This window comes from Melanerpes formicivorus, unplaced genomic scaffold (assembly GCF_026170545.1).
Source record: "Melanerpes formicivorus ecotype bairdi unplaced genomic scaffold, bMelFor1.0.p_v2 SCAF_82, whole genome shotgun sequence".
In the NCBI taxonomy this organism is placed as follows: domain Eukaryota; kingdom Metazoa; phylum Chordata; class Aves; order Piciformes; family Picidae; genus Melanerpes; species Melanerpes formicivorus.
In genome coordinates, this window is record NW_027142434.1 from 1,113,702 (window position 1) to 1,137,951 (window position 24,250).

General features: G+C 62.1%; 1 protein-coding gene across 2 annotated transcripts in view; it reads left to right on the forward strand.

Moving 5' to 3' along the window:
* Positions 1–24,250, forward strand: part of LZTR1 (leucine zipper like post translational regulator 1) — a 55,890-nt gene continuing 31,640 nt past the window's right edge. The window contains exons 1-9 of one of the 2 annotated variants that reach the window (XM_068164723.1): positions 1–226; positions 309–371; positions 514–570; positions 1,185–1,264; positions 2,041–2,149; positions 4,986–5,069; positions 8,338–8,395; positions 10,610–10,749; positions 12,241–12,442. In XM_068164723.1, the coding sequence (XP_068020824.1) occupies positions 51–226; positions 309–371; positions 514–570; positions 1,185–1,264; positions 2,041–2,149; positions 4,986–5,069; positions 8,338–8,395; positions 10,610–10,749; positions 12,241–12,442 (969 nt within the window). In that variant the 5' untranslated portion in view covers positions 1–50. The remainder of the gene's footprint in view (positions 227–308; positions 372–513; positions 571–1,184; positions 1,265–2,040; positions 2,150–4,985; positions 5,070–8,337; positions 8,396–10,609; positions 10,750–12,240; positions 12,443–24,250) is intronic. The other variant, XM_068164722.1, reaches the window with a different exon arrangement.

The window sequence follows — 24,250 nt, forward strand, 5'->3', positions numbered from 1 at the left end:
CGCGCCGGGAGCCGTAGTCCGGCGGGAGGAGGCCCCGCGGTGGCTGCGCCATGGCGGCCGGCGGGGCCCCGGCGGGCGGCGCCGGGCGCTCGAAGGTGGCTCCGAGCGTGGACTTCGACCACAGCTGCTCGGACAGCGTCGAGTACCTCACCCTCAACTTCGGGCCCTTCGAGACCGTGCACCGGTGGCGCCGCCTCCCGCCCTGCGACGAGTTCGTGGGGGCCCGGTGAGCGGGGAACGGGGGGCGGCGGCGGGGGCTGGAGGGGCTGTGCCGGCGAGGCCTGACCGCCGCTCTCTGCCGCCCGCAGGCGCAGCAAGCACACCGTGGTGGCCTACCGGGACGCCATCTACGTGTTCGGCGGGGACAACGGGTAAGGCCGGGCCGGGCCTGGGGGCGGCAGGCGCCGTGGGGAGCAGGCCCGGGCCCGAGAGGAGGCAGGGCTGGGGGCAGTGGGGTCGCCCCTCGCCGGCTCCGCGGCCCGCCTCAGCCTCCTCTCCCCTTCCTCCCCGCAGGAAGACGATGCTGAACGACCTGCTGCGCTTCGACGTGAAGGACTGCTCGTGGTGCAGGTGCGCTGCGCGCCGCGCCCGGCCCCGCTCCCGCAGGGCTGCCGGCGGCGCTGCGAAGAGCCTCTGCCGCTCGCTCTGCTCCCGGGGCGCAGCCGTGAGAGCTGGGCTGGACCGGAGCATCCCAGGGGAAGCCTCACCCCCCGACAAGCGCTGTCAGAGCCGGTCCCAGCGAGCGGCTGCGCGGCACTGAGCGCCCCCATGGCTCCTGCCTGCCAGGGAGCGATGGGCAGCGAGCCGCCGGTGCCCATTCGTGCCCTCTGTGAGCGCTGAAAGGATGCGGGCAGGGACTGGGCTGCTGCGGCCCCTCGGGTCAGGAAGGGTACCACGGGGGGGGGCTCAGAGGCCTTTGCTTTGCTCCTTTGCTCTGTGCCTCTCTCTCTGCCGGGCAGCCTGCAGCAGCTCCTTCCCAGCTGCTGGGGCTGGCAGCGCTAAGCCAGGCAGTGTAATGAGCAGAGCACAGGCAGTGTAATGAGCAGAGCACAGGCAGTGACACCACTCAGGAGCAGCAGAACCACTTTTAGCCATTGTGTCCTTTCGTGAGTCTGCACAGCAGCCCTGGGTGCCAGGAGCATGGCCCTGGGGAGGGTAACTGCTGCTCCCTCAACGTCCTGCAGGGCTTTCACCACCGGGACGCCGCCAGCGCCGCGCTACCACCACTCGGCCGTGGTCTACGGGAGCAGCATGTTCGTGTTCGGTAAGGCAGGGGCTGGCTGCAGCCCTCCTGCTGCTGGTGTGGCAAAATGAGGTCCCTTTAGGAAGTGTCAGTAGCAGACCCTCTGTGCAGGGCTGACTGATTGCAGGTTTAGCTTAGGAATGCTTTCTCTCTTTGTTTAAAGTAAGGAGGACTTGGAACTCATGACCAGAGCTTTGCTTTCTTTGGGGGGGGTGCAGGAAAAGTCTCCCACCCGTAGCAGTCCATTAGCCAAATATATTCTCTGTGTGATCAAAGGATCACAGATGTCAGGGGGTGGAAGGGACCTCTGGAGATCTCCCAGTCCAAGCCCCCTGCCAGAGCAGGAGCAGAGAATCCAGCACAGGGCACACAGAACACATCCAGATGGGTGTGGAAAGCCTCCAGAGCAGGAGACTCCAAACCTCTCTGGGCAGCCTGCTCCAGGGCTCTGGGAGCCTCACAGTGCAGAAGTTCCTCCTCATGCTGAGCTGGAACCTCCTGTGCTGCAGTTTCCATCCCTTGCCTCTTGTCCTATCCCAGGGCACAGTGAGCAGAGGCTGTCCCTGTCCCTTCCTTCCTGCCCCCCAGCCCTCAGCTATTGATAGCCATTGATCAGCTCCCCCTCAGCCTTCTCCTCTCCAGACTGAACAGCCCCAGGGCTCTCAGCCTCTCCTCCCCAGGCAGTGCTCCAGGCCCCTTCAGCATCCTTGTAGATCTAAACTTGTGTGCTTCTAACACCACCCCAGCAGTGTGGATGCTCTGTTGCAGCTGAGTCTAACAGAGTTGCTCTTGCCCAGGTGGTTACACTGGGGACATTTATTCCAACTCCAACCTGAAGAACAAAAATGATCTCTTTGAGTATAAGTTTGCAACTGGACAGTGGACAGAGTGGAAGACTGAAGGGAGGTAAGGAGCTGGCAGCATCTTCCCACTTTTCAGGGGGGCTTGAGCATAACTCAGGCAGGGTTGGAGTTCATTGCAGGGCTGATGTTAAGGCTGCAGATGATTTCTGCTCTGCTTCCTTGATGAAAGCTTGCTCAAATCTGTCTTCTCTCCTGAAGGGGGTTTGGGGTTGTTTGTTTTTCAGCAGAGCAGTGTGTGCTCTGCTGAAAATGGGACTAATGTGTCAGAGAAACATTCAGGCTGCAAAAGCCCCCTGGGATCACCAGGTCCAACCCAGAATCCTGCTCCACAAGGGTCACCCCTAAACCATAGCCCCAAGCACCACATCCAAAGGACCTTTACACACCTGCAGGGTTGGGGACTCCACCTCCCTGGGCAGCCTGTGCCAGTGTCTGAGCACTCTTGATGTCCAGCCTGACCCTGCCCTGCTGCAGCTTGAGGCCATTGCCTCTTCTTCTGTCACTAATGACCTGTGAGAAGAGACCAGCACCAACCTCTCCCTCCACAGCCTCCTTCCAGGCAGCTGCAGAGAGCAGTGAGGTCTCCCCTCAGCCTCCTCTTCCTCACACTAACCATCCCCAGCTCCTTCACTTGCTCCTCACAAGATTTATTCTCCAGGCCCTTCCCTTCCTTGCCCTCCTCTGCCCTGGCTCCAGCACCTCCACCTCCCTCTTGTGTGGAGGTGCCCAGAGCTGGGCACAGCCCTCCAGGTGTGGCCTCAGCAGAGCTGAGTGCAAGGGGAAACATTCTTCATGTTTGATTTGTGTGACAGAAGGGATAGGAGCAAAGGAATTTTGTCTTTTAGAGGTTTTCTTTCTCCAGGCTGCCATGAAATCTGTGGACCTCTGATGAATTCTGTTTGGTTTTACCAGAAACCAGCTGGAAGCTGTAGTGAAATGTACAGACTGCTGTGGAGAGAGACAGAGAGTTGGGGCTGTGCAGGCTGGAGAGGAGAAGGCTCCCAGGAGACCTCCTTGTGGCCTGCCAGGATCTGCAGGGGGCTGCAGGAAAGCTGGGGAGGGACTTTGGAGGGAGTCAGGGAGGGATAGGGCTGGGAGGGATGGAGCAGAACCAGAAGTGGGGAGCTGGAGCTTGGCTGTGAGGAAGAAGTTGTTGGCCAGGAGGGTGGTGAGAGCCTGGCCCAGGCTGCCCAGGGGGGTGGTGGAAGCCTCCTGCCTGGAGGTGTTTGCAGCCAGGCTGGAGGTGGCTGTGAGCAAGCTGCTGTGGTGTGAGGTGTCCCTGCCCATGGCAGGGGGTTGGAGCTGGCTAAGCCTTGAGCTCCCTTCCAGCCCTGACAGCTCTGGGATTAAGATTGGACCTTTTGCTCTGCTTCACATCCTAAGGTGCTGTGTGTTCAGGAGCAGAGGAATGAGTTCATGACTGCTGTTTGCCTCTGTTGAACACAGCTGCTGAGATTCACTTTTCCAAGGCAAAATCAAACCCAGCAGCACTGCTCCCTGATGCTGACTGTGCCTGCTCAAGGATGTTGCCCATGACACTGATGTTAACCCAGCCATGTAGCACTGACCTCACTCACTCTTGGGTGCCATGGCTTCCTACCTGCACTTAGTTCATGTCGTAGTTGAAGCTTCTGAACTGCTGGCTGTAGTGGGAGGGGAAAGGAGCATTCATTGCTGTGATGCTAGAATCCTAGTCACAGAATGGGTTGGGTTGGAAGGGACCTTCAAGATCATCCAGCTCCAGCCCCCTGCCATGGGCAGGGACACCTCCCACCAGCACAGCTTGCTCCAGGCCTCATCCAGCCTGGTCCTGAACACCTCCAGGCAGGGGACAGCCACAGCCTCCCTGGGCAGCCTGTGCCAGGCTCTCCCCAGCCTCACTCTCAACAATCTCTTCCTCATCTCTACTCTCAGTCTCTTCTCTCCCAGCTCAAAGCATTATGCTGACACTCCCAGCCCTTGTCCAGAGTCCCTCCCCAGCTCTCCTGGAGCCCTTCAGGTCCTGGAAGCTGCTCTGAGGTCTCCCTGGAGCCTTCTCTTCTGCAGTCTGCACAGCCCCAACTCTCCCAGCCTGGCCCCACAGGGGAGGTTCTGCAGCCTCTGAGCATCTTTGTAGCCTTCTCTGGACCCTCTGCAGCAGTTCAATATCACTTGTGTCCCCCTGTAGCTACTTCCCAGGTGTTGCAGGCTGGGTGAGGAACTCGTTGGGAATGATTTTTTCCTTCATACCTTAAGGTGATTTCTCTCAACTGAAGCAAGCAGGGGGCAGAACTCAAATGTACCCTGCAGAGGCTCTGTGCTCTGGGGGTGTATGCAGCTGCTGCAGCATTGCCAGGGAAGGGCAACAGAGCTGGGGAAGGGGCTGGAGAGCAGGGCTGGGGAGGAGCAGCTGAGGGAGCTGGGGGGGTTGAGCCTGGAGCAGAGGAGGCTGAGGGAGACCTCATTGCTCTCTGCAGCTCCCTGAGAGGAGGTTGCAGCCAGGGGGGGTTGGGCTCTGCTCCCCAGGCTCAGAGGAGAGAAGGAGAGGAACTGGCCTGAAATTGTGCCAGGGGAGGCTGAGGCTGGAGAGGAGGCCAAATGTCTTTGCTGGAGGGAGTGGTCAGGGCCTGGCAGAGGCTGCCCAGGGAGGTGGTGGAGTCCCCATGGCTGGAGGGGTTGCAGCAAGCTGTGGCCATGGCAGCTGGGGCCAGGGGGGGTTGGGTTGGGGTTGTCCTGGATGCTCTCAGAGGCCTTTGCCAACCTGAGCACTCCTATGATCCTGTGACAGAAGTGTCTTGACCAGAGCCATTCTGTGTGGGGGCCATTTCCTTTTCCTTGCTGTGGGTTCTGTGTGTGCAGGCCAGGGTGCTGAGGGCTGTCCTGTCCCTGTCCCCCTGCAGGGTGCCCGTGGCCAGGTCTGCTCACGGCGCCACTGTCTACAGCGACAAGCTCTGGATCTTCGCTGGCTACGACGGCAACGCGCGGTACGTGCCGGGGGCCCTGCCCCCCGGGGGCTTCCCTGCACCCCAGCCCCTCCCTTCCCACCTCCCCAGAGCAGCTTCCATGTACCAAATGCTTTAAGCACCTCACTGGAGGCCGGCCAAACCCAGCCCCTTGCTGAGGGTTCCCCATCTGCTGTTCCCTGCTTCCTGTTCTCGTCAGCACCTGCTGGGAAGGGGAAAGCCTGCTGCCTCAGGCTGGCCTGGCTGTGCCCTCTGACAGCCTCCCTGCCTGTGAGGATGCTGAATGATCCCTGGAATCCTGCAACTGAGCATCTCTGCACAGCTGCCCACCACAGGCCTTCTGCTGTTGCTGAGGGGTTGTGGAACAAAAGGTGGATTTTGTGTGGAGCCCTGAGACAGAGCTGAGAGCCAACAGCTTCTGCCCTGGGAGCAGAGAGACTCAGTCTGGTGGAAGGGAGATGAGAGTCTGGAGTGGGAACAGCTGGAAATGAGCAGAAGTAAGGGAGGGATTGGTGCTCTGCCCCAGCTCCCTGTGACTGCTGCCGCTCTGCCCCAGCTCCCTGTGCCTGCCGCTCTGCCCCAGCTCCCTGTGCCTGCTGCTGCTCTGCCCCAGCTCCCTGTGCCTGCTGCTGCTCTGCCCCAGCTCCCTGTGCCTGCCGCTCTGCCCCAGCTCCCTGTGCCTGCCGCTCTGCCGGGGCTCCCTGTGCCTGCCGCTCTGCCCCGGCTCCCTGTGCCTGCCGCTCTGCCCCAGCTCCCTGTGCCTGCTGCTCTGCCCCGGCTCCCTGTGCCTGCCGCTCTGCCCCGGCTCCCTGTGCCTGCCGCTCTGCCCCAGCTCCCTGTGCCTGCCGCTCTGCCCCGGCTCCCTGTGCCTGCCGCTCTGCCCCGGCTCCCTGTGCCTGCCGCTCTGCCCCGGCTCCCTGTGCCTGCCGCTCTGCCCCGGCTCCCTGTGCCTGCCGCTCTGCCCCGGCTCCCTGTGCCTGCCACTCTGCCCCGGCTCCCTCTGACTGCTGCTCTGCCCCAGCTCCCTCTGACTGCCGCTCTGCCCCGGCTCCCTGTGCCTGCCGCTCTGCCCCGGCTCCCTGTGCCTGCTGCTCTGCCCCGGCTCCCTGTGCCTGCCGCTCTGCCCCGGCTCCCTGTGCCTGCCACTCTGCCCCGGCTCCCTCTGACTGCTGCTCTGCCCCAGCTCCCTGTGCCTGCCGCTCTGCCCCGGCTCCCTGTGCCTGCCGCTCTGCCCCAGCTCCCTGTGCCTGCCGCTCTGCCCCAGCTCCCTCTGACTGCCGCTCTGCCCCGGCTCCCTGTGCCTGCCGCTCTGCCCCAGCTCCCTGTGCCTGCCACTCTGCCCCAGCTCCCTCTGACTGCCGCTCTGCCCCGGCTCCCTGTGCCTGCCACTCTGCCCCAGCTCCCTCTGACTGCTGCTCTGCCCCAGCTCCCTGTGCCTGCTGCCGCTCTGCCCCAGCTCCCTGTGCCTGCCGCTCTGCCCCAGCTCCCTGTGCCTGCTGCCACTCTGCCCCAGCTCCCTCTGACTGCCGCTCTGCCCCGGCTCCCTGTGCCTGCCACTCTGCCCCAGCTCCCTGTGCCTGCCGCTCTGCCCCGGCTCCCTGTGCCTGCCGCTCTGCCCCAGCTCCCTCTGACTGCCGCTCTGCCCCGGCTCCCTGTGCCTGCCACTCTGCCCCAGCTCCCTCTGACTGCTGCTCTGCCCCAGCTCCCTGTGCCTGCTGCCGCTCTGCCCCAGCTCCCTGTGCCTGCCGCTCTGCCCCAGCTCCCTGTGCCTGCTGCCACTCTGCCCCAGCTCCCTCTGACTGCCGCTCTGCCCCGGCTCCCTGTGCCTGCCACTCTGCCCCAGCTCCCTGTGCCTGCCGCTCTGCCCCGGCTCCCTGTGCCTGCCGCTCTGCCCCAGCTCCCTCTGACTGCCGCTCTGCCCCAGCTCCCTGTGCCTGCCGCTCTGCCCCAGCTCCCTCTGACTGCCGCTCTGCCCCGGCTCCCTGTGCCTGCCGCTCTGCCCCGGCTCCCTGTGCCTGCTGCTCTGCCCCAGCTCCCTCTGACTGCTGCTCTGCCCCGGCTCCCTCTGACTGCTGCTCTGCCCCAGCTCCCTGTGCCTGCCGCTCTGCCCCAGCTCCCTCTGACTGCCGCTCTGCCCCAGCTCCCTCTGACTGCTGCTCTGCCCCAGCTCCCTCTGACTGCTGCTCTGCCCCAGCTCCCTCTGACTGCCGCTCTGCCCCAGCTCCCTGTGCCTGCTGCTCTGCCCCAGCTCCCTGTGCCTGCTGCTCTGCCCCAGCTCCCTGTGCCTGCTGCTCTGCCCCAGCTCCCTGTGCCTGCTGCTCTGCCCCAGCTCCCTGTGCCTGCTGCTCTGCCCCAGCTCCCTGTGACTGCTGCTGGTCTGTCAGGGAAGGATCAGTTCTCATTTGATGTTGCTGGGCGGTGTTGGCATCCCGAGAGCACACAGAGCTTGTCACAAGCCAGGGCCTGCCTCAGGATGCTGCATTGGCCTCTCCTGGGAGGAGAATCTGCAGGGAAGTTATCAGCTCCTCTGAGTCTGCAGGAGAGCTGCTGTTAGCTGACAACAGATGGGATCTGCTCTCCCTTTCTGGAGGAGGAGCTGGAGAAAGCTGCCTGGCTCTGTGGAAACGCTCAGGGAGTTCCCCAGGGACCTTGGGTAGCTGGAGGGAGGGATTGGGTGAGAGGAGCTGCCTAATTCATGTTAAATATGTGTAATCATGTTACCAAATGCCTTCCTGTGGAAGAGGAGCCTCCAGGCAGGTTGGAACAAAGGGAACATCTGCAGTCACTGTGGGTGACTCCTGCTGGGAGCAGCACAGGCAGGCAGGTAGCAGTCAGCAGCCATGTGTCAGGTTGCCTCCTTCCTCCTCCTCTGTGTGTGTGTGGAGTGGGTTCAGACACCTAAACAGTGCCTGTGGTCAGCCTCAGGGGCTGGCAGGGATGGGGAGGAGGAGGCAGGGATGGGGAGGAGGAGGCAGGGATGGGGAGGAGGAGGCAGGGTGCTGAAGAGGAAGCCTGAAGGTTAAATAGCTGAACTCCTGAAGCTGCAGGCAGAGCTGCTGAGTGGAACTGGAGTGCCCTTGGAAGCAGAAGGATGCTGAGGTGGTGCCAAAATTTCAGACAGAGGACAAAAAGATTCTCTTAGATTGGGTTTTCTTTGCTAGTGGGAATAGGAAATTCTTCTGTGCAGGGGAAGGAATGCTCATGAAATAGGAGCTCTCCCTCCAGCTCCAGGAGCTAAAACTCACTGGAAACCAACTGTTCCAAATCCAGCACTGCTTCTGTGTTGCAGGTTAAATGACATGTGGACAATTGGCCTGCAGGACAAAGAGCTGACATGCTGGGAGGAGGTAAGGAGCTTCAGCCTCACCTAGCACATCACAGTTGCTCTTTTGGTTTCCCTCCCAAGTGGTGTTGGACATTTCCTGTGCTGGACTGCACTGCATGGATCTGTCACACAGGAGACAGCAAACAGTCCCAGGGCAGGGCGTGGGGGTTTTGGTGTATCTGGCAAACCAAGAGTGTATCTTGGTGTCATAGCATCAGTCAGGGTTGGAAGGGACCACAGGGATCAGCCAGCCCCAACCCCCCTGCCATGGGCAGGGACACCCCACACTAGATCAGCCTGGCCACAGCCTCAGCCAGCCTGGCCTTAAACACCTCCAGGGACAGGGCCCCAACCACCTCCCTGCACAACCCATCCCAGGCCTTCACCACTCTCATGGGGAAGAACTTCCTCCTCCCCTCCAGCCTCAATCTCCCCACCTCCAGCTTCATTCCATTCCCCCTAGTCCTAGCACTGCCTGAGATCCTGAGCAGTCCCTCCCCAGCCTTCCTGCAGCCCCCTGCAGATCCTGGAAGGCCACAATGAGGTCACCTCAGAGCCTTCTCTTCTGCAGACTGAACAGCCCCAACTCCTTCAGTCTGTCCTCACAGCAGAGCAGCTCCAGCCCTCTGCTCATCCTCCTGGCCCTGCTCTGGACACCTTCCAGCCCCTCCACATCCCTCTTGCCATAGGGGCTGCAGAGCTGGAGGCAGGACTCCAGGTGGGGTCTCACCAGGGCTGAGCAGAGGGGGAGAATCACCTCCCTTGCCCTGCTGGCCACACTTCTCCTGCTGCAGCCCAGGCTCTGCTTGGCTTTCTGGGCTGCAAGTGCAGACTGAGAGCTCCTGGTGAGCTTCTCCTCCCCCAGCACCCCCAAGGCTCTCTCCTCAGGGCTGCTTTCCAGCCAGTCCCTGCCCAGCCTGCATTTGTGCCTGGGATTGCCTCCAGCCAGCTGCAGGACCCTGCCCCTGGTCTTGTTGCACCTCCTGAGGTTGGCTTGTGCCCAGCTCTGCAGCCTGCCCAGGTCCCTCTGGATGGATCCCTTCCCTCCAGCCTGCCCAGGTCCCTCTGGATGGATCCCTTCCCTGCAGCTGTCTGCTGCACCACACAGCTTGGTGCCATCAGCAACCCTGCTGAGGCTGCACTCAGTGCCACTGTCCATGGCACCCACAGAGATGTTGAACAAGACAGCTCATTTGTGCTTCTGCATCTGGGAGCTGGAGCTAGGCTGCCTATGGTGCAGGGACTGGCTTGAAAGCAGGCCTGGAGGAAAGGCTTTGGGGGTGCTGGGGGAGGAGAAGCTCAGCAGGAGCCAGCAGTGAGCACTGGCAGCCCAGAGAGCCAAGCAGAGCCTGGGCTGCAGCAAGAGAAGTGTGGCCAGCAGGGCAAGGGAGGGGATTCTGCCCCTCTGCTCCACTCTGCTGAGACCACAGCTGCAGCTCTGGGGCCAGCTCTGGAGCCTCTGTGCCAGGAAGGCTCTGGAGGGGCTGGAAGGTGTCCAGAGAAGGGCCAGGAGGAGGAGCAGAGGGCTGGAGCTGCTCTGCTCTGCAGACAGCCTGAGAGAGTTGGGGTTGTGCAGGCTGGAGAGGAGAAGGCTCCCAGGAGACCTCCTTGTGGCCTGCCAGGAGCTGCAGGGGGCTGCAGGAAAGCTGGGGAGGGACTTTGGAGGGTGTGAGGGAGGGATAGGACTGGGGGGGATGGAGCAGAACTAGAAGTGGGGAGATGGAGATTGGCTGTGAGGAAGAAGTTGTTGGCCAGGAGGGTGGTGAGAGCCTGGCCCAGGCTGCCCAGGGAGGTGGTGGAAGCCTCCTGCCTGGAGGTGTTTGCAGCCAGGCTGGATGTGGCTGTGAGCAAGCTGCTGTGGTGTGAGGTGTCCCTGCCCATGGCAGGGGCTTGGAGCTGGCTGAGCCTTGAGCTCCCTTCCAGCCCTGGCAGCTCTGTGACTCTCTGGTGGCTTTGCTGGGGCCCCTGTAAAAGGGACAGCACTTCCCACTTGAACCACTGCTGGGCTGCTGTCAGGTTCAGAGTCTTTGCCCTGTCAGAGCCTTTAGGAGTGGCCCTGCAGGATCAGGTCAGTTTGTGCAGATGCTGTGGGCACAGCATTAGTTGATTTCCTGTAGCAGATTGAGATGGACCTGGCTGGCTGCACACATCTGCTGGGTGTCTGTCTGTCTGCCTGTCCTTGCACTGCCTGGTCCTGCAGCCTCTGGAGTAAACTCTGAACCTCCTTCCCTTTCAGATTGAGCAAAGTGGTGAAATTCCTCCTTCCTGCTGCAACTTCCCTGTGGCTGTTTGCAAGGACAAGATGTTTGTTTTCTCTGGCCAGAGTGGAGCCAAGATCACCAACAACCTCTTCCAGTTTGAGTTCAAGGAGAAGATGTAAGTGGAGACAGCTAAGTCCCACCAAATCCACATAATCCTTGGCTGCCTGAGTGGAGAAATGCACATCCTGAAGGGTAGTGAGGAAGAATAGTGCCTCTCATTGTGAGGAAGGGCAGAGGGGGTGGAGCACAGACTGCTAGTGAGGCTCTGTGCTTTGCCACATCCATCAAACAGATCTCTTGCAGCAGCCAAGCAGAAGGTTCAGTCAGCTGGCTCCAAACCCTGAGTCTGAGGCTCAGTGTACTCAGAGTGAGAGGCCAGATCCTCCTGAGGGATGTGCTGTGGATCCCTGAGCAGAGCCAGGCAGAGCCCTGTGAGATGCTTGCAGTGAGCTCACTGAGGGCTCAGTTAGAGGCACGTGGTGGGACCCAGGGTCACCCCTCTGAGGAGGGAAAAATCCAGCCACTGATCTGTTCTTCCAGCCTGATCTGTCTGCTTCCTGGCTGGCTCAAGCAGGACCACAGCTGGAACAGCAGCTGCTGGCCTGCAGGCTGTGGCTGGATTGGTGCCGCGGTGGTGAGCCGGCGATGCCTGGCCGGCCTGGGAGGTGGTGTCAGAAGGGCCTTTGGGTGCCTCAGAAGGGTTAGCTGCTGAAGTGTGTGACTGTAGGTCACTGATTCCTCCCAGGCTGTGGTCTGTGAGCTGCTGGGGTTTGCATAAATCCATCTGGGCTGTGGAACTGTGCTGCCTTTGTCACTCCTTCAGTCAGGAGCTTGGCCACAGGGAGCTGGCGCAGGGCTCTGAGCACTCTGCAGTACCAGTTGTGGTCTGTGCTCCTGCTGGGTCAGCAGAGCTCCTCTGCCTCTCCTCTTCATCCTTGCAGCCTGAGAGCTAGAGAACTGGCCAGGAGAGCCAGTGGGATCCTGGGGTGCATCAAGTAGTGTGTGTGCAGCAGGGCTAGGGAGGTTCTTCTCCCCCTGGTGAGACCACAGCCAGAGACTTGTGTCCAGTTTGGGGCTCCCCAGTTCAAGAGAGACAGAGACCTGCTGGAGAGAGTCCAAGGGAGACCCATGAGGGTGATGAGGGGACTTGAGCATCTCCCCTGTGAAGAGAGGCTGAGAGCCCTGGGGCTGTTTAGTCTGGGGAGGAGGAGGCTCTGAAAGGGATCTGATCGATGTCTATCAATAGCTTGAGGGGTGGGGGTCACGTGGAGGGGGCCAAGCTCTTGTGGGTGGTGTGCAGTGACAAAGCAGGGACACAGTTGAACAGAGAGGATTTCAGCTCAGCATGAGGAGAAGAACTTCTGCACTGTGAGGGTGGCAGAGCCCAGGAGCAGGCTGCCCAGAGGGGTTGTGGAGTCTCCTGCCCTGGGCACGGTCAAACCCCTCCTGGCTGCCTCCCTGTGCAGGCTGCCCCGGGTGACCCTGCTCGGGCAGGGGCTGCTCTCTGGAGGTGCCTGCCAGCCCCTGCTGCGCTGCGGCTCTGTGGCACCGTGGCCCTGCAGGGCAGGGCTGTGCCCAGCTGCCGCCTTTGCCGTCCCCCGCGCAGCTGGACGCGGATCCCCACCGAGCACCTCCTGCGCGGCTCGCCGCCGCCGCCGCAGCGCCGCTACGGCCACACCATGGTGGCCTTCGACCGCCACCTCTACGTCTTCGGGGGAGCTGCGGACAACACCCTGCCCAACGAGCTCCACTGCTACGATGTGGACTCTCAGACCTGGGAAGTCATCCAGCCCAGCCCAGACAGTGAGGTAAAGCCTTCAGCTCGTGGTTTTCCCTCCTGACTCACTGGTGCCGGCCCCGGACACCCTCCTGCCCGGGGCGCCGGCTGAGCCGCACGGCGAGCCCTCCTTCCCACCGCCTTCCCTTCCCAGCAGCTTCATTCCTGTGGGCAGAGGACTTTCTCACGTTTTGTTGACACGTTTAGAACTGTTCAAAGGGATGGCACAAACCACTTGGAATCCCAGCTGTGAGTCAGCCCTTATCTGCCAGAGATGAGGAGGGAGTTGGCCCCGGGGGCTGGAGCTGGGCTGGCTGGCTGGGAGGTGCTGCTGCAGCAGGATTCCCTCCGGTGCTGTGCCTGTCTGCACGAAGCCCTGCACGTTCTGCAGCTGTTAGGGCAACTGTGAAGTGTTGGCTTGCGGAGGTGTGGCTGTGAAGTGATGACAGAGGTCACAGAGGGGCTCAGAAATGGCCTTTCTGAACCCTTGCTGGTTCAGGTTGGAAAGGAGCATCCAGGGGCAGGGGTTTGAAAGCAGAGCAGGTTGGACATCAGGAGGAAGTTCTGCACAGAGAGAGTGGGGAGGCACTGGAACAGGTTGCCCAGGGATGTGCCTGAGGCCCCATCCCTGGGGATATCAAAGATCAGACTGGGGGTGTCCCTGGGCAGCCTGATCCAGCTGGAGATGTCTCTGCTGACTGCAGTGGGCTTGGGCAAGGTGACCTCTGAGGATCCCTTCCACCCCAGTGCAATCTGTGAGTCTAGCTCCAAGCCCCCTGCCATGGGCAGGGACACCTCCCACCAGCCCAGGTTGCTTAGGGCCTCATCCAGCCTGGCCTTGAGCACCTCCAGGCTTGGAGCCTCCCAGACTTCTCTGGGCACCTGGTTGCAGTGCCTCCCCCCACTCAGGAGGGAGATTTCCTCCTAATGTCTAACCTAAGACATCTTGGATCTTAACCATAGATTGGAAGGGACCTTAGAGATGATCTAGTTCCACCCCCCTGCCATGTCTAACAGGGTAGGTAAGTTAGAACCTGCAGGTGCTTCACATGAACATGAGGAGGCAGTGGAGCCTGGGGGCTGAGGAGTGCCCTGGAGGAGAAAATACAACCCAGAGCTGAGGAGCATCTTCATGTGCTTCCCTGGGGCTGCTCAGTGCAGTGCAGTGGTGCTGTCAGGGGGTGTCCTTTTCTTCTCAGCCCATCTCCAGGAGCAGCTGAGCTCTCACCTTGAAGTGCTGAGGGCCTGTGTGGTTTCAAGTCACCCTCAGTGGCTGTGCTTGCAGTGGCCTCTGGCTGCTTCCCTCCCAGCAGGCACAAACAAGAAGGCTTCTTGCAGCCTGCAGTCTTAAAGCCCAGGGGACAGATCCCCAGCAGCAGCTGCAGGGGGGGAAGGGCCCTAGGGGGATCTGGCCCCAGGGCTGGGTCCTGGACAGCCATATCCCCACTGTGTGGATGCTGAGGGAGCTGAGGTTGTTCAGCCTGAAGAAGAGGAGGCTGAGAGGAGACCTCATGGCTCTCTAGAGCTCCCTGAAGGGGGACCTGAGTGAGGCCAGTGTTGGCCTCTACTGCCAAGTGATGAACGACAGGACAGGAGGAAAGAGCCTGAGGCTGTGCCAGGGGAAGGTTAGGTTGGGTCTCAGGAACGGTTTCTGTACAGAAAGAGTGGTCAGGGGCTGGCAGAGGCTGCCCAGGGAGGTGGTGGAGTCCCCATCCCTGGAGGAGTGCAAGAAACAAGGAGATGTGGTCCCTGGTCTCCTGGTCATGGAGCTGTGGGGTGGGAGGTTGGACCTGATGGTCTTAGAGGTCTGACCTCAATGATTCTCTGTCCTGTAGTGTGCCTGGGCTTAGCCTGGCTGCATTTGCTGATGCTGGTGGATGGGGGCAGGTTGAAGTCCTTGAGCTGAGGCACTGCTGGAGTCTGAGAGCTGACCTGCAGGCAGAAAGGCTTCATCCCTGTGTGCTGCAGAGCCTGCAGGGCTGAAGGTGTACCCCAGGGAGGTGAATGTGGCACAAGTGAGGATCAGAGGCAAGATGATTTCCACAGGGGTGCTCACACCCTGCACTCTTGCTCTGTACTTCAGTTTGATTGCAGAGACCTTGAACATCCTGGGCACATCTGGTGGCATCCTGGGCACCAGAGTGGACAAGCCTGGGGTGGCCACTGGCTGGGGCAGGAGTCAGCTGCATTGGCTGCCCTCAGAGAGTGCTCCAGTGTCCCAGTGCAGACCAGTGACAAGGGCTGGCCCTCAGGGCTGGGTCCTGGGACCTGTGCTGTTTAAGGTGTTTGTGGGTGTGGGATTGAGGCACCTCAGCAAGTTTGAGATGACACCAAGCTGTGTGGTGTGGAGGGAAGGGATCTGCCCAGGGGGAGCTGGGCAGGCTGCAGAGGTGATCCCAAGCCAACCTCATGAAGTTCCACAAGGCCAAGGGCAAGGTCCTGCAGCTGGGGCAGGGCAATCCCAAGCACAGAGCCAGGCTGGGGGAGGAGTGGCTGAGAGCAGCCTGGAGGAGAAGGCCTTGGGGGTGTCAGCTGGTGACAAACTCCCCAGGAGCCAGCAGTGGTCCCTGGCAGCCCAGAGCCAGCTGAGAGCTGAGCTGCAGCCAGGGCAGGGAGAGCACAGCACAGGGAGGGGATTCTGCCCCTCTGCTCTGCCCTGCTCAGCCCCCACCTGCAGCACTGCCTCCAGCTCTGGGGGGCCCAGCACAAGGAGGACACAGAGCTGCTGGAGAGGCTGCAGTGAAGGGCATGAAGATGCTCAGAGGGATGGAGAACCTCCCCTGTAGGGAGAGTTGGGGCTGTTCAGCCTGGAGCTGAAGGGGCTCCAGGAGAGCTGGGGAAGGACTCTGGACAAGGGCTGGGAGGGACAGGCTGAGGAACAATGGCTTTGAGCTGGGAGAGGGGAGACTGAGAGTGGAGAGGAGGAAGAGATTGCTGAGAGTGAGGCTGGGGAGAGCCTGGCACAGGCTGCCCAGGGAGGCTGTGGCTGTGCCCTGCCTGGAGGTGTTCAGGACCAGGCTGGATGAGGCCTGGAGCAGCCTGGGCTGGTGGGAGGTGTCCCTGGGCATGGCAGGGGCTGGAGCTGGGATCTTGAAGGTCCCTTCCAACCCACTCTGTGAATGCATGGATCCAGCACTTGATGAGCAGCAGCAGGCTGGGGATGCTCTGCTCTGGGCTCCACAGTACCTGGGGGCCTCCTTTCACAACCTGTTTGCCCAGAGGATTTGATGGCAGCTCCCTTGTGCTGTACAAAGCTGATTTGTTTTCACAGGGGGGTCATAAAACTCTGTCTGAGCTGTGGAAGCTGGGGAGGGAGTAGGAGCTGTGGACAAAGGCATGGAGCAGCAGAAGGGAGAGTGCCTTGGAGTGGGGGCAGGGCACATTGAGGTTGGACATTCAGAAGCTCTTCACTCAGAGGGTGGTGAGACACTGGAACAGGTTGCCCAGAGATGTGGTGGAGGCTTCAGTCTTGGAGACATTCAAGGTCAGACTTGATGTCAACTCAGCAGGAGCTCTCAGTGTGCACTTGCAGCCCAGAAAGCCAAGCAGAGCCTGGGCTGCAGCAGCAGAAGTGTGGCCAGCAGGGCAAGGGAGGTGATTCTCCCCCTCTGCTCAGCCCTGGGGAGACCCCACCTGGAGTCCTGCCTCCAGTTCTGCAGCCCCTATGGCAAGAGGGATGTGGAGGTGCTGGAAGGTGTCCAGAGCAGGGCCAGGAGGATGAGCAGAGGGCTGGAGCTGCTCTGCTGTGAGGACAGACTGAAGGAGTTGGGGCTGTGCAGTCTGGAGAGGAGAAGGCTCTGAGGTGACCTCATTGTGGCCTTCCAGGATCTGCAGGGGGCTCCAGGAAGGCTGGGGAGGGACTGCTCAGGATCTCAGGCAGTGCTAGGACTAGGGGGGATGGAATGAAGCTGGAGGTGGGGAGATTGAGGCTGGAGGGGAGGAGGAAGTTCTTCCCCATGAGAGTGGTGAAGGCCTGGACTGGGTTGTGCAGGGAGGTGGTTGGGGCCCTGTCCCTGGAGGTGTTTAAGGCCAGGCTGGCTGAGGCTGTGGCCAGGCTGATCTAGTGTGGGGTGTCCCTGCCCATGGCAGGGGGGTTGGGGCTGGCTGATCCTTGTGGTCCCTTCCAACCCTGGCTGATTCTGTGATGCTTTGTGGCTCTGGGCAGCCTGCTGGAGCTGGAGGTGCTCAGGAGGATTGGATGTGGCTCTTGGAGCCATGGTTTGGCTGTCAGGAGGTGCTGGGGGACAGCTTGGACTTGCTGAGCTCTGAGGTCCTTTCCAGCCTCCCTGATTCTCTGGTCCCATGTCCCTGCTGAGTGCAGGGCAGTTGGGGAAGATGACCTCTAGAGGTCCCTTTGGACCCAGGGCATGCTGTGGGTGCAGCTGCTGCTCCGTCCCTGCCGAGGCTGTCCCTCGGCACAGGGCTTCTCCCTGCTTGCCTGTCAGGAGCCAGGCTGCAGGGGCACTGCTCTGAGGCTCCATTGATACCTGGCTGGGCCCCTGCTGAGTTTCATGTCCTGGTGCCAGGCTCTCTCCTGGGGCTGGCTGTATCCCCAGGCAGGTCTCAGCCTGTTGGCTGTGTTTTGAAGTCTCCCTGGCAGTGATGGCATCTGGAGACTGATTCCAGAGCAGGGAAGTGAGGCTGAGGCTGTGTTGGAGCACAGGGTGATCAATGTGCTTGAGAGGCTGCTGAGCTGCAGGGGCTGGGAGGCTTTGCTGGCCTCAGTAAGCCTTGAAGCATTTGGTGTGGTCTGGAGTGGCAGCTGGATCATTCCTCAGGGTTTGAAGCTTCTCTGAGCTCTTGGCAAAGACTCTGACCAGTGGCAGTGAACCTTTCCTACCCCAGGCTGTTCCCAGGGCACTCTGAACTTGACATTGCCTTTCTTGTCTGTATCTAAGAGCAACTTTGTTCACTCTGAGTTGAACCAAAGCTCAAACCCATTGCTGCCTCAGCACTTGAAGGGTTCTGCCTGTGTGTGAAGTGCAGCAGAGCAGCCCAGCCTGCCTTGTGCTGGAGTTGCCTTTCTCCCTCCTCCTGTGCAGCCTGAGTCTGGCTGCATCCTGTGCATGCTGTGGGGAGTGCTGAGTTACAGCCCTGCTACATGAGGGGATGGAGTCAGTCAGCAGCAAATGTGCAGCTGACAGCAAGCTGGGGGCAGAGGTTGGTCAGTGAGAGGGCAGAAGGGCTCTGCAGAGGGACCTGGGCAGGCTGCACAGCTGGGCAGAGGCCAACAGGATGGCATTCAACAAGTCCCAGTGCCAGGGGCTGCACTTTGGCCACAGCAACCCCAGGCAGAGCTCCAGGCTGGGGGCAGAGTGGCTGAGAGCTGCCAAAGAGAGAGGGAGCTGGGGGTGCTGATTGACAGCTGCCTGAACAGGAGCCAGCAGTGTGCCCAGGGGGCCAAGAAGGCCAAGGGCATCCTGGCCTGCAGCAGGCAGAGTGTGGCCAGCAGGAGCAGGGAAGTCCTTGTGCCCCTGGACTCTGCACTGGTTAGGCCACACCTGGAGTCCTGTGTCCAGTTCTGGGCCCCTCAGGTCAGGAAGGAGATTGAGAGACTTGAATGTGTCCAGAGAAGGGCAACAAAGCTGGGGAGGGGTCTGGGGCACAGCCCTGGGAGGAGAGGCTGAGGGAGCTGGGGTTGCTTAGCCTGCAGAAGAGGAGGCTCAGGGGAGACCTCATTGCCCTCTACAACTATCTGAAGGGAGGTTGGAGCCAGGTGGGGGTTGGGCTCTTCTCCCAGGCAGCCAGCAGCAGAACAAGAGGACACAGTCTCAAGCTGTGCCAGGGGAGGTTCAGGCTGGAGGTGAGGAGGAAGTTCTCCACAGAGAGAGTGATTGCCCATTGGGATGTGCTGCCCAGGGAGGTGGTGGAGTCCCTGGAGGTGTTCAGGAGGAGACTTGATAGGGTGCTTGGTGCCATGGGTGAGTTGCTTAGGTGGTGTTGGATGATAGGTTGGACTCCATGATCTTGAAGGTCTCTTCCAGCCTGGTCTATTCTATGTATAGAATCCAGCACAGGGCACACAGAACACATCCAGACAGGGCTGGAAAGGCTCCAGAGGAGACTCCACAACCTCTCTGGGCAGCCTGCTCCAGGGCTCTGGGAGCCTCACAGTGCAGAAGTTCCTCCTCCTGCTGAGCTGGAACCTCCTGTGCTGCAGTTTCCATCCATTGCCTCTTGTCCTATCCCAGGGCACAGTGAGCAGAGGCTGTCCCTGTCCCTTCCTTCCTGACCCCCAGCACTCAGCTATTGACAGACATTGATCAGCTCCCTCTCAGCCTTCTCCTCTCCAGACTGAACACCCCCAGGGCTCTCAGCCTCTCCTCCCCAGGCAGTGCTCCAGGTCCCTTCAGCATCCTTGCAGCCTCCCTTGGGCTCTCTCCAGCAGATCCCTGTCCCTCCTGAGCTGGGGAGCCCAGAGCTGGATGCAGTGTTCCAGGTGAGGTCTCAGCAGGGCAGGGCAGAGGGGGAGCTGCTGCTCAGCGCAGGGCAGTGTGTGAGGGTCGCTCCCTGGTCCCCCTGGGAGCTGCCATCACCTCCCCAGGGGCTGTGGGCACCAGCAGGCTCTGCTGAAGTTGCAAGAGAAGGCTCCAGAGCCTGGCCTGTGGAACATCAGCCTCACAATTAGGCCTTTCAAAGCCAAGAGCAATAAACATCTCTGACTTCCAAAGCTCCTCCACTTCCCTTCAGTAACCCAGAGGGAGGTCACTGGGGGGGAGCCTCCCCTGGCTCCTGAGGCACAGCTCTGGGCTTTCTCAGTGATGCTTTGTGGGCAGCCAGGGAGGATTGAAAGGACTTAACTCATCCTGCTGGGGATGAGTCTGCTGCAGCCTCCCTGGGCAGGGATTCCTTCCAGCAGGCAGCAGAACCTCTCTGCTGTGTGAGCAAGGCCTGGGCTCCTGCAGGGAGGCAGGAGCTGAGCTCAGCTGTGCTCAGTGCAGCTGTCAGAGAGTCTCACAGTCTCACAGCATAACTTAGGTTGGAAAGGACCTCGAGGATCATTGAGTCCAACCTATCACCACAGCCCCCATGACCAGACCATGGCTCCAAGGGCCACATCCAATCCCCTCTGGAACACCTCCAGGGATGGGGACTCCACCACCTCCCTGGGCAGCACATCCCAATGGCAAATGACTCTCTCAGTGAAGAACTTTCTCCTCACCTCGAGTCTAAACCTCCCCTGGCACAGCTTGAGACTGTGTCCTCTTGTTCTGGTGCTGGGTGCCTGGGAGAAGAGCCCAACCCCTTCCCAGCCACAACCACCCCTCAGGGAGTTGTAGAGAGCTGCCAGTGAGCACTTCCCAGAGCAGAGTGCTGCCTCCTGTGCTCACCAGCACTGCTCAGGCTCTTGCATTCTCTCTAGGAGGTGCTGCTGCAGCTCCCTTCAGGCCAGTGACCTTCTGAGTCTGTGCTCAGTGAGCTGGAGAGAGGCCTCCTGAAGCTGCTGGTGGAAACTGGCCCCAGAGCACCTCTGGGGAAGTGTTGCTCAGCTCCATTTTCCGTGGTCAGGTCTCCACTCATCCTCCTGAGGGATCTGCCCTCCAAGCTTCCTTTCCAGAGGCAGCCAGGGGCAGGCCTGGGCAGAAGGGTTTGGTCTCTGCAGCTCCCTCCCCAGGAAGGAAGTGCAGCAGGAGAGCTGATGTGGCTTACCTGGGCTGGGGGTGGAGCTGGGAGCTGCAGCTGTGGCATCTCCTCTGAACCTCATGAGGTTCAACAAGGCCAAGTGCAAGGTCCTGCATCTGGGTCAGGACAGTGCCTGGTACCAGTCCAGGCTGGGGGTGGTGAGAGCCAGAGCTTCTCCCAGGTCACAACAGGACAGGAGGGAAGGAGCTCAGGCTGCACCAGGGCAGTCCTGGGGTCAGCTCTGGGCAACTCACTCCCAGAAGGAGATTGAGAGGCTGGGGCAGGGCCAGGGAAGGGCAACAGAGCTGGGGAAGGGTCTGGGGAGGAGCAGCTGAGGGAGCTGGGGGGGTTGAGCCTGGAGCAGAGGAGGCTGAGGGAGACCTCATTGCTCTCTGCAGCTCCCTGAGAGGAGGCTGCAGCCAGGGGGGGTTGGGCTCTGCTCCCCAGGCTCGGGGAGAGGAGGAGAGGAACTGGCCTGAAATTGTGCCAGGGGAGGCTGAGGTTGGAGAGGAGGCCAAATGTCTTTGCTGGAGGAGTGCTCAGGGCCTGGCAGAGGCTGCCCAGGGAGGTGGTGGAGTCCCCATGGCTGGAGGGGTTGCAGCAAGCTGTGGCCATGGCAGCTGGGGCCAGGGGTTGGTGGCCATGGGGGGGTTGGGTTGGGGCTGGCCTGGGGGAGCTCTGAGGGCTTGGCCAGCTGAACAATTCTCTCATTCTCTCATTCTAAGGTTCTCCTAAAGTGCCTGGAAGCAGCCCCAGGGAGGCCCCTCAGGGCTGTGCTCCCACACTGGGCTGGTTGTTAGGTGCTCAGCACAGGGAGCAGCATTCCCAGGGCACAGCTTTGTAAGGCAGAGCAGGTCCCTGGTGAGCCCCTGGGCAGGCTCAGGCCCTCCTGTCTGCAGCATCTGTGCTGGGGCAGGCAGGAGGCAGAGGGAGGCTGAGCAGGAGAACTGCAGGAAGAGGGGAAGAGGCCTGCTGAAACTGGTGAATTTTGTACTGATGGAGGCAGTGCTGGGGGGGAGGCAGTGCTGGGGGGGAGGCAGTGCTGGGGGGAGGCTGTGCTGAGGGGGAGGCTGTGCTGGGGGGGAGGCTGTGCTGGGAGGGGAGGCTGTGCTGGGGGGGAGGCAGTGCTGGGAGGGGAGGCAGTGCTGGGGGGGAGGCTGTGCTGGAGGGGGAGGCTGTGCTGGGAGGGGAGGCTGTGCTGGGAGGGGAGGCTGTGCTGGGGGGGAGGCTGTGCTGGGAGGGAGGCAGTGCTGGGGGGGGAGGCTGTGCTGGGAGGGGAGGCAGTGCTGGGGGGGAGGCAGTGCTGGGAGGGGAGGCAGTGCTGGGGGGGAGGCAGTGCTGGGGGGGGAGGCAGTGCTGGGGGGGAGGCTGTGCTGGGAGGGGAGGCAGTGCTGGGGGGGAGGCAGTGCTGGAGGGGAGGCTGTGCTGAGGGGAGGCAGTGCTGGGAGGGGAGGCAGTGCTGGGAGGGGAGGCAGTGCTGGGAGGGGAGGCAGTGCTGGGAGGGGAGGCAGTGCTGGGGGGGAGGCTGTGCTGGGAGGGGAGGCAGTGCTGGGAGGGGAGGCAGTGCTGGGAGGGGAGGCTGTGCTGGAGGGGAGGCTGTGCTGGAGGGGAGGCAGTGCTGGGGGGGAGGCAGTGCTGGGGGGAGGCAGTGCTGGAGGGGAGGCTGTGCTGGGGGGAGGCAGTGCTGGGGGGGAGGCAGTGCTGGGGGGGAGGCTGTGCTGGGGGGAGGCAGTGCTGGGAGGGGAGGCAGTGCTGGGAGGGGAGGCTGTGCTGGAGGGGAGGCTGTGGTGGGGGGGAGGCAGTGCTGGGGGGGAGGCTGTGCTGGGGAGGGAGCAAAGGTGACTGATGAGCTCTGCTTGTGGAAGCCAAGGGTCCAGCTTGGGAAGAGCCTCAGGCTGCAAATCTCATCAACCTTGACTAAAGGAGCTGTGTCTGGGGGGTGCCAGCCCCCATCACCAGAGGTGTCAGGGCTGAGCCTGAAATTCCTCTTGTCAGGCACTGCCTAATGCAGTAAGGAGATTAGCTTGGCTGGGAGGTTAGCCCAGGATCTCACTGCCAGAGACTCAGCCTGGCAGTGGGTCCTGCTCTGTGGCTTTTAGCTTTCCTCTGTGCCCTGGGAGAGAGAAGGCCTCCCTGAGCCTCCCCTGGGCAGGACTCCCAGTGCCTCCCCTGGGCAGGACTCCCTGAGCCTCCCCTGGGCAGGACTCCCTGAGCCTCCCCTGGGCAGGACTCCCAGAGCCTCCCCTGGGCAGGACTCCCAGTGCCTCCCCTGGGCAGGACTCCCAGTGCCTCCCCTGGGCAGGACTCCCTGAGCCTCCCCTGGGCAGGACTCCCAGAGCCTCCCCTGGGCAGGACTCCCAGTGCCTCCCCTGGGCAGGACTCCCAGTGCCTCCCCTGGGCAGGCCTCCCTGAGCCTCCCCTGGGCAGGACTCCCTGAGCCTCCCCTGGGCAGGACACTCCCTGAGCCTCCCCTGGGCAGGACTCCCTGAGCCTCCCCTGGGCAGGACTCCCTGAGCCTCCCCTGGGCAGGACACTCCCTGAGCCTCCCCTGGGCAGGACTCCCTGAGCCTCCCCTGGGCAGGACTCCCTGAGCCTCCCCTGGGCAGGACACTCCCTGAGCCTCCCCTGGGCAGGACTCCCTGAGCCTCCCCTGGGCAGGACTCCCTGAGCCTCCCCTGGGCAGGACTCCCTGGGCAGGACTCCCTGAGCCTCCCCTGGGCAGGACTCCCTGAGCCTCCCCTGGGCAGGACACTCCCTGAGCCTCCCCTGGGCAGGACTCCCTGAGCCTCCCCTGGGCAGGACACTCCCTGAGCCTCCCCTGGGCAGGACACTCCCTGAGCCTCCCCTGGGCAGGACTCCCTGAGCCTCCCCTGGGCAGGACTCCCTGAGCCTCCCCTGGGCAGGACACTCCCTGAGCCTCCCCTGGGCAGGACTCCCTGAGCCTCCCCTGGGCAGGACACTCCCTGAGCCTCCCCTGGGCAGGACACTCCCTGAGCCTCCCCTGGGCAGGACTCCCTGAGCCTCCCCTGGGCAGGACTCCCTGAGCCTCCCCTGGGCAGGACTCCCAGAGCCTCCCCTGGGCAGGACTCCCAGTGCCTCCCCTGGGCAGGACTCCCAGTGCCTCCCCTGGGCAGGACTCCCAGAGCCTCCCCTGGGCAGGACTCCCAGTGCCTCCCCTGGGCAGGACTCCCTGAGCCTCCCCTGGGCAGGACTCCCTGAGCCTCCCCTGGGCAGGACTCCCAGTGCCTCCCCTGGGCAGGACTCCCAGTGCCTCCCCTGGGCAGGCCTCCCTGAGCCTCCCCTGGGCAGGACTCCCTGAGCCTCCCCTGGACAGGACTCCCAGAGCCTCCCCTGGGCAGGACTCCCTGAGCCTCCCCTGGGCAGGACTCCCTGAGCCCCCCCTGGGCAGGACTCCCTGAGCCTCCCCTGGACAGGACTCCCTGAGCCTCCCCTGGGCAGGACTCCCAGAGCCTCCCCTGGGCAGGCCTCCCTGAGCCTCCCCTGGGCAGGACACTCCCTGAGCCTCCCCTGGGCAGGACTCCCTGAGCCTCCCCTGGGCAGGACTCCCTGAGCCTCCCCTGGGCAGGACTCCCTGAGCCTCCCCTGGGCAGGACACTCCCTGAGCCTCCCCTGGGCAGGACTCCCTGAGCCTCCCCTGGGCAGGACTCCCAGAGCCTCCCCTGGGCAGGCCTCCCTGAGCCTCCCCTGGGCAGGACTCCCTGAGCCTCCCCTGGGCAGGACTCCCAGAGCCTCCCCTGGGCAGGACTCCCAGAGCCTCCCCTGGGCAGGACTCCCTGAGCCCCCCCTGGGCAGGACTCCCTGAGCCTCCCCTGGACAGGACTCCCTGAGCCTCCCCTGGGCAGGACTCCCAGAGCCTCCCCTGGGCAGGCCTCCCTGAGCCTCCCCTGGGCAGGACTCCCTGAGCCTCCCCTGGGCAGGACTCCCTGAGCCTCCCCTGGGCAGGACTCCCTGAGCCTCCCCTGGGCAGGACTCCCTGTGCCTCCCCTGGGATCCACACACCCAGCTGGAGCTGTGCCAGCAAAGCCCTTGCTGGAAGCACTGAGGGAAGTGGCAGAGGAGGTTGCTAAACCCCTCTCTAGTCTGTTCCAAAGGCCCTGGCAGCCTGGGGCAGTCCCCACAGGCTGGAACAGGGGAAACATTGCTCCCATCTGCAAAAAGGGTGAGCAGGAGGAACCAGGGAGCTCCAGGCCAGGCA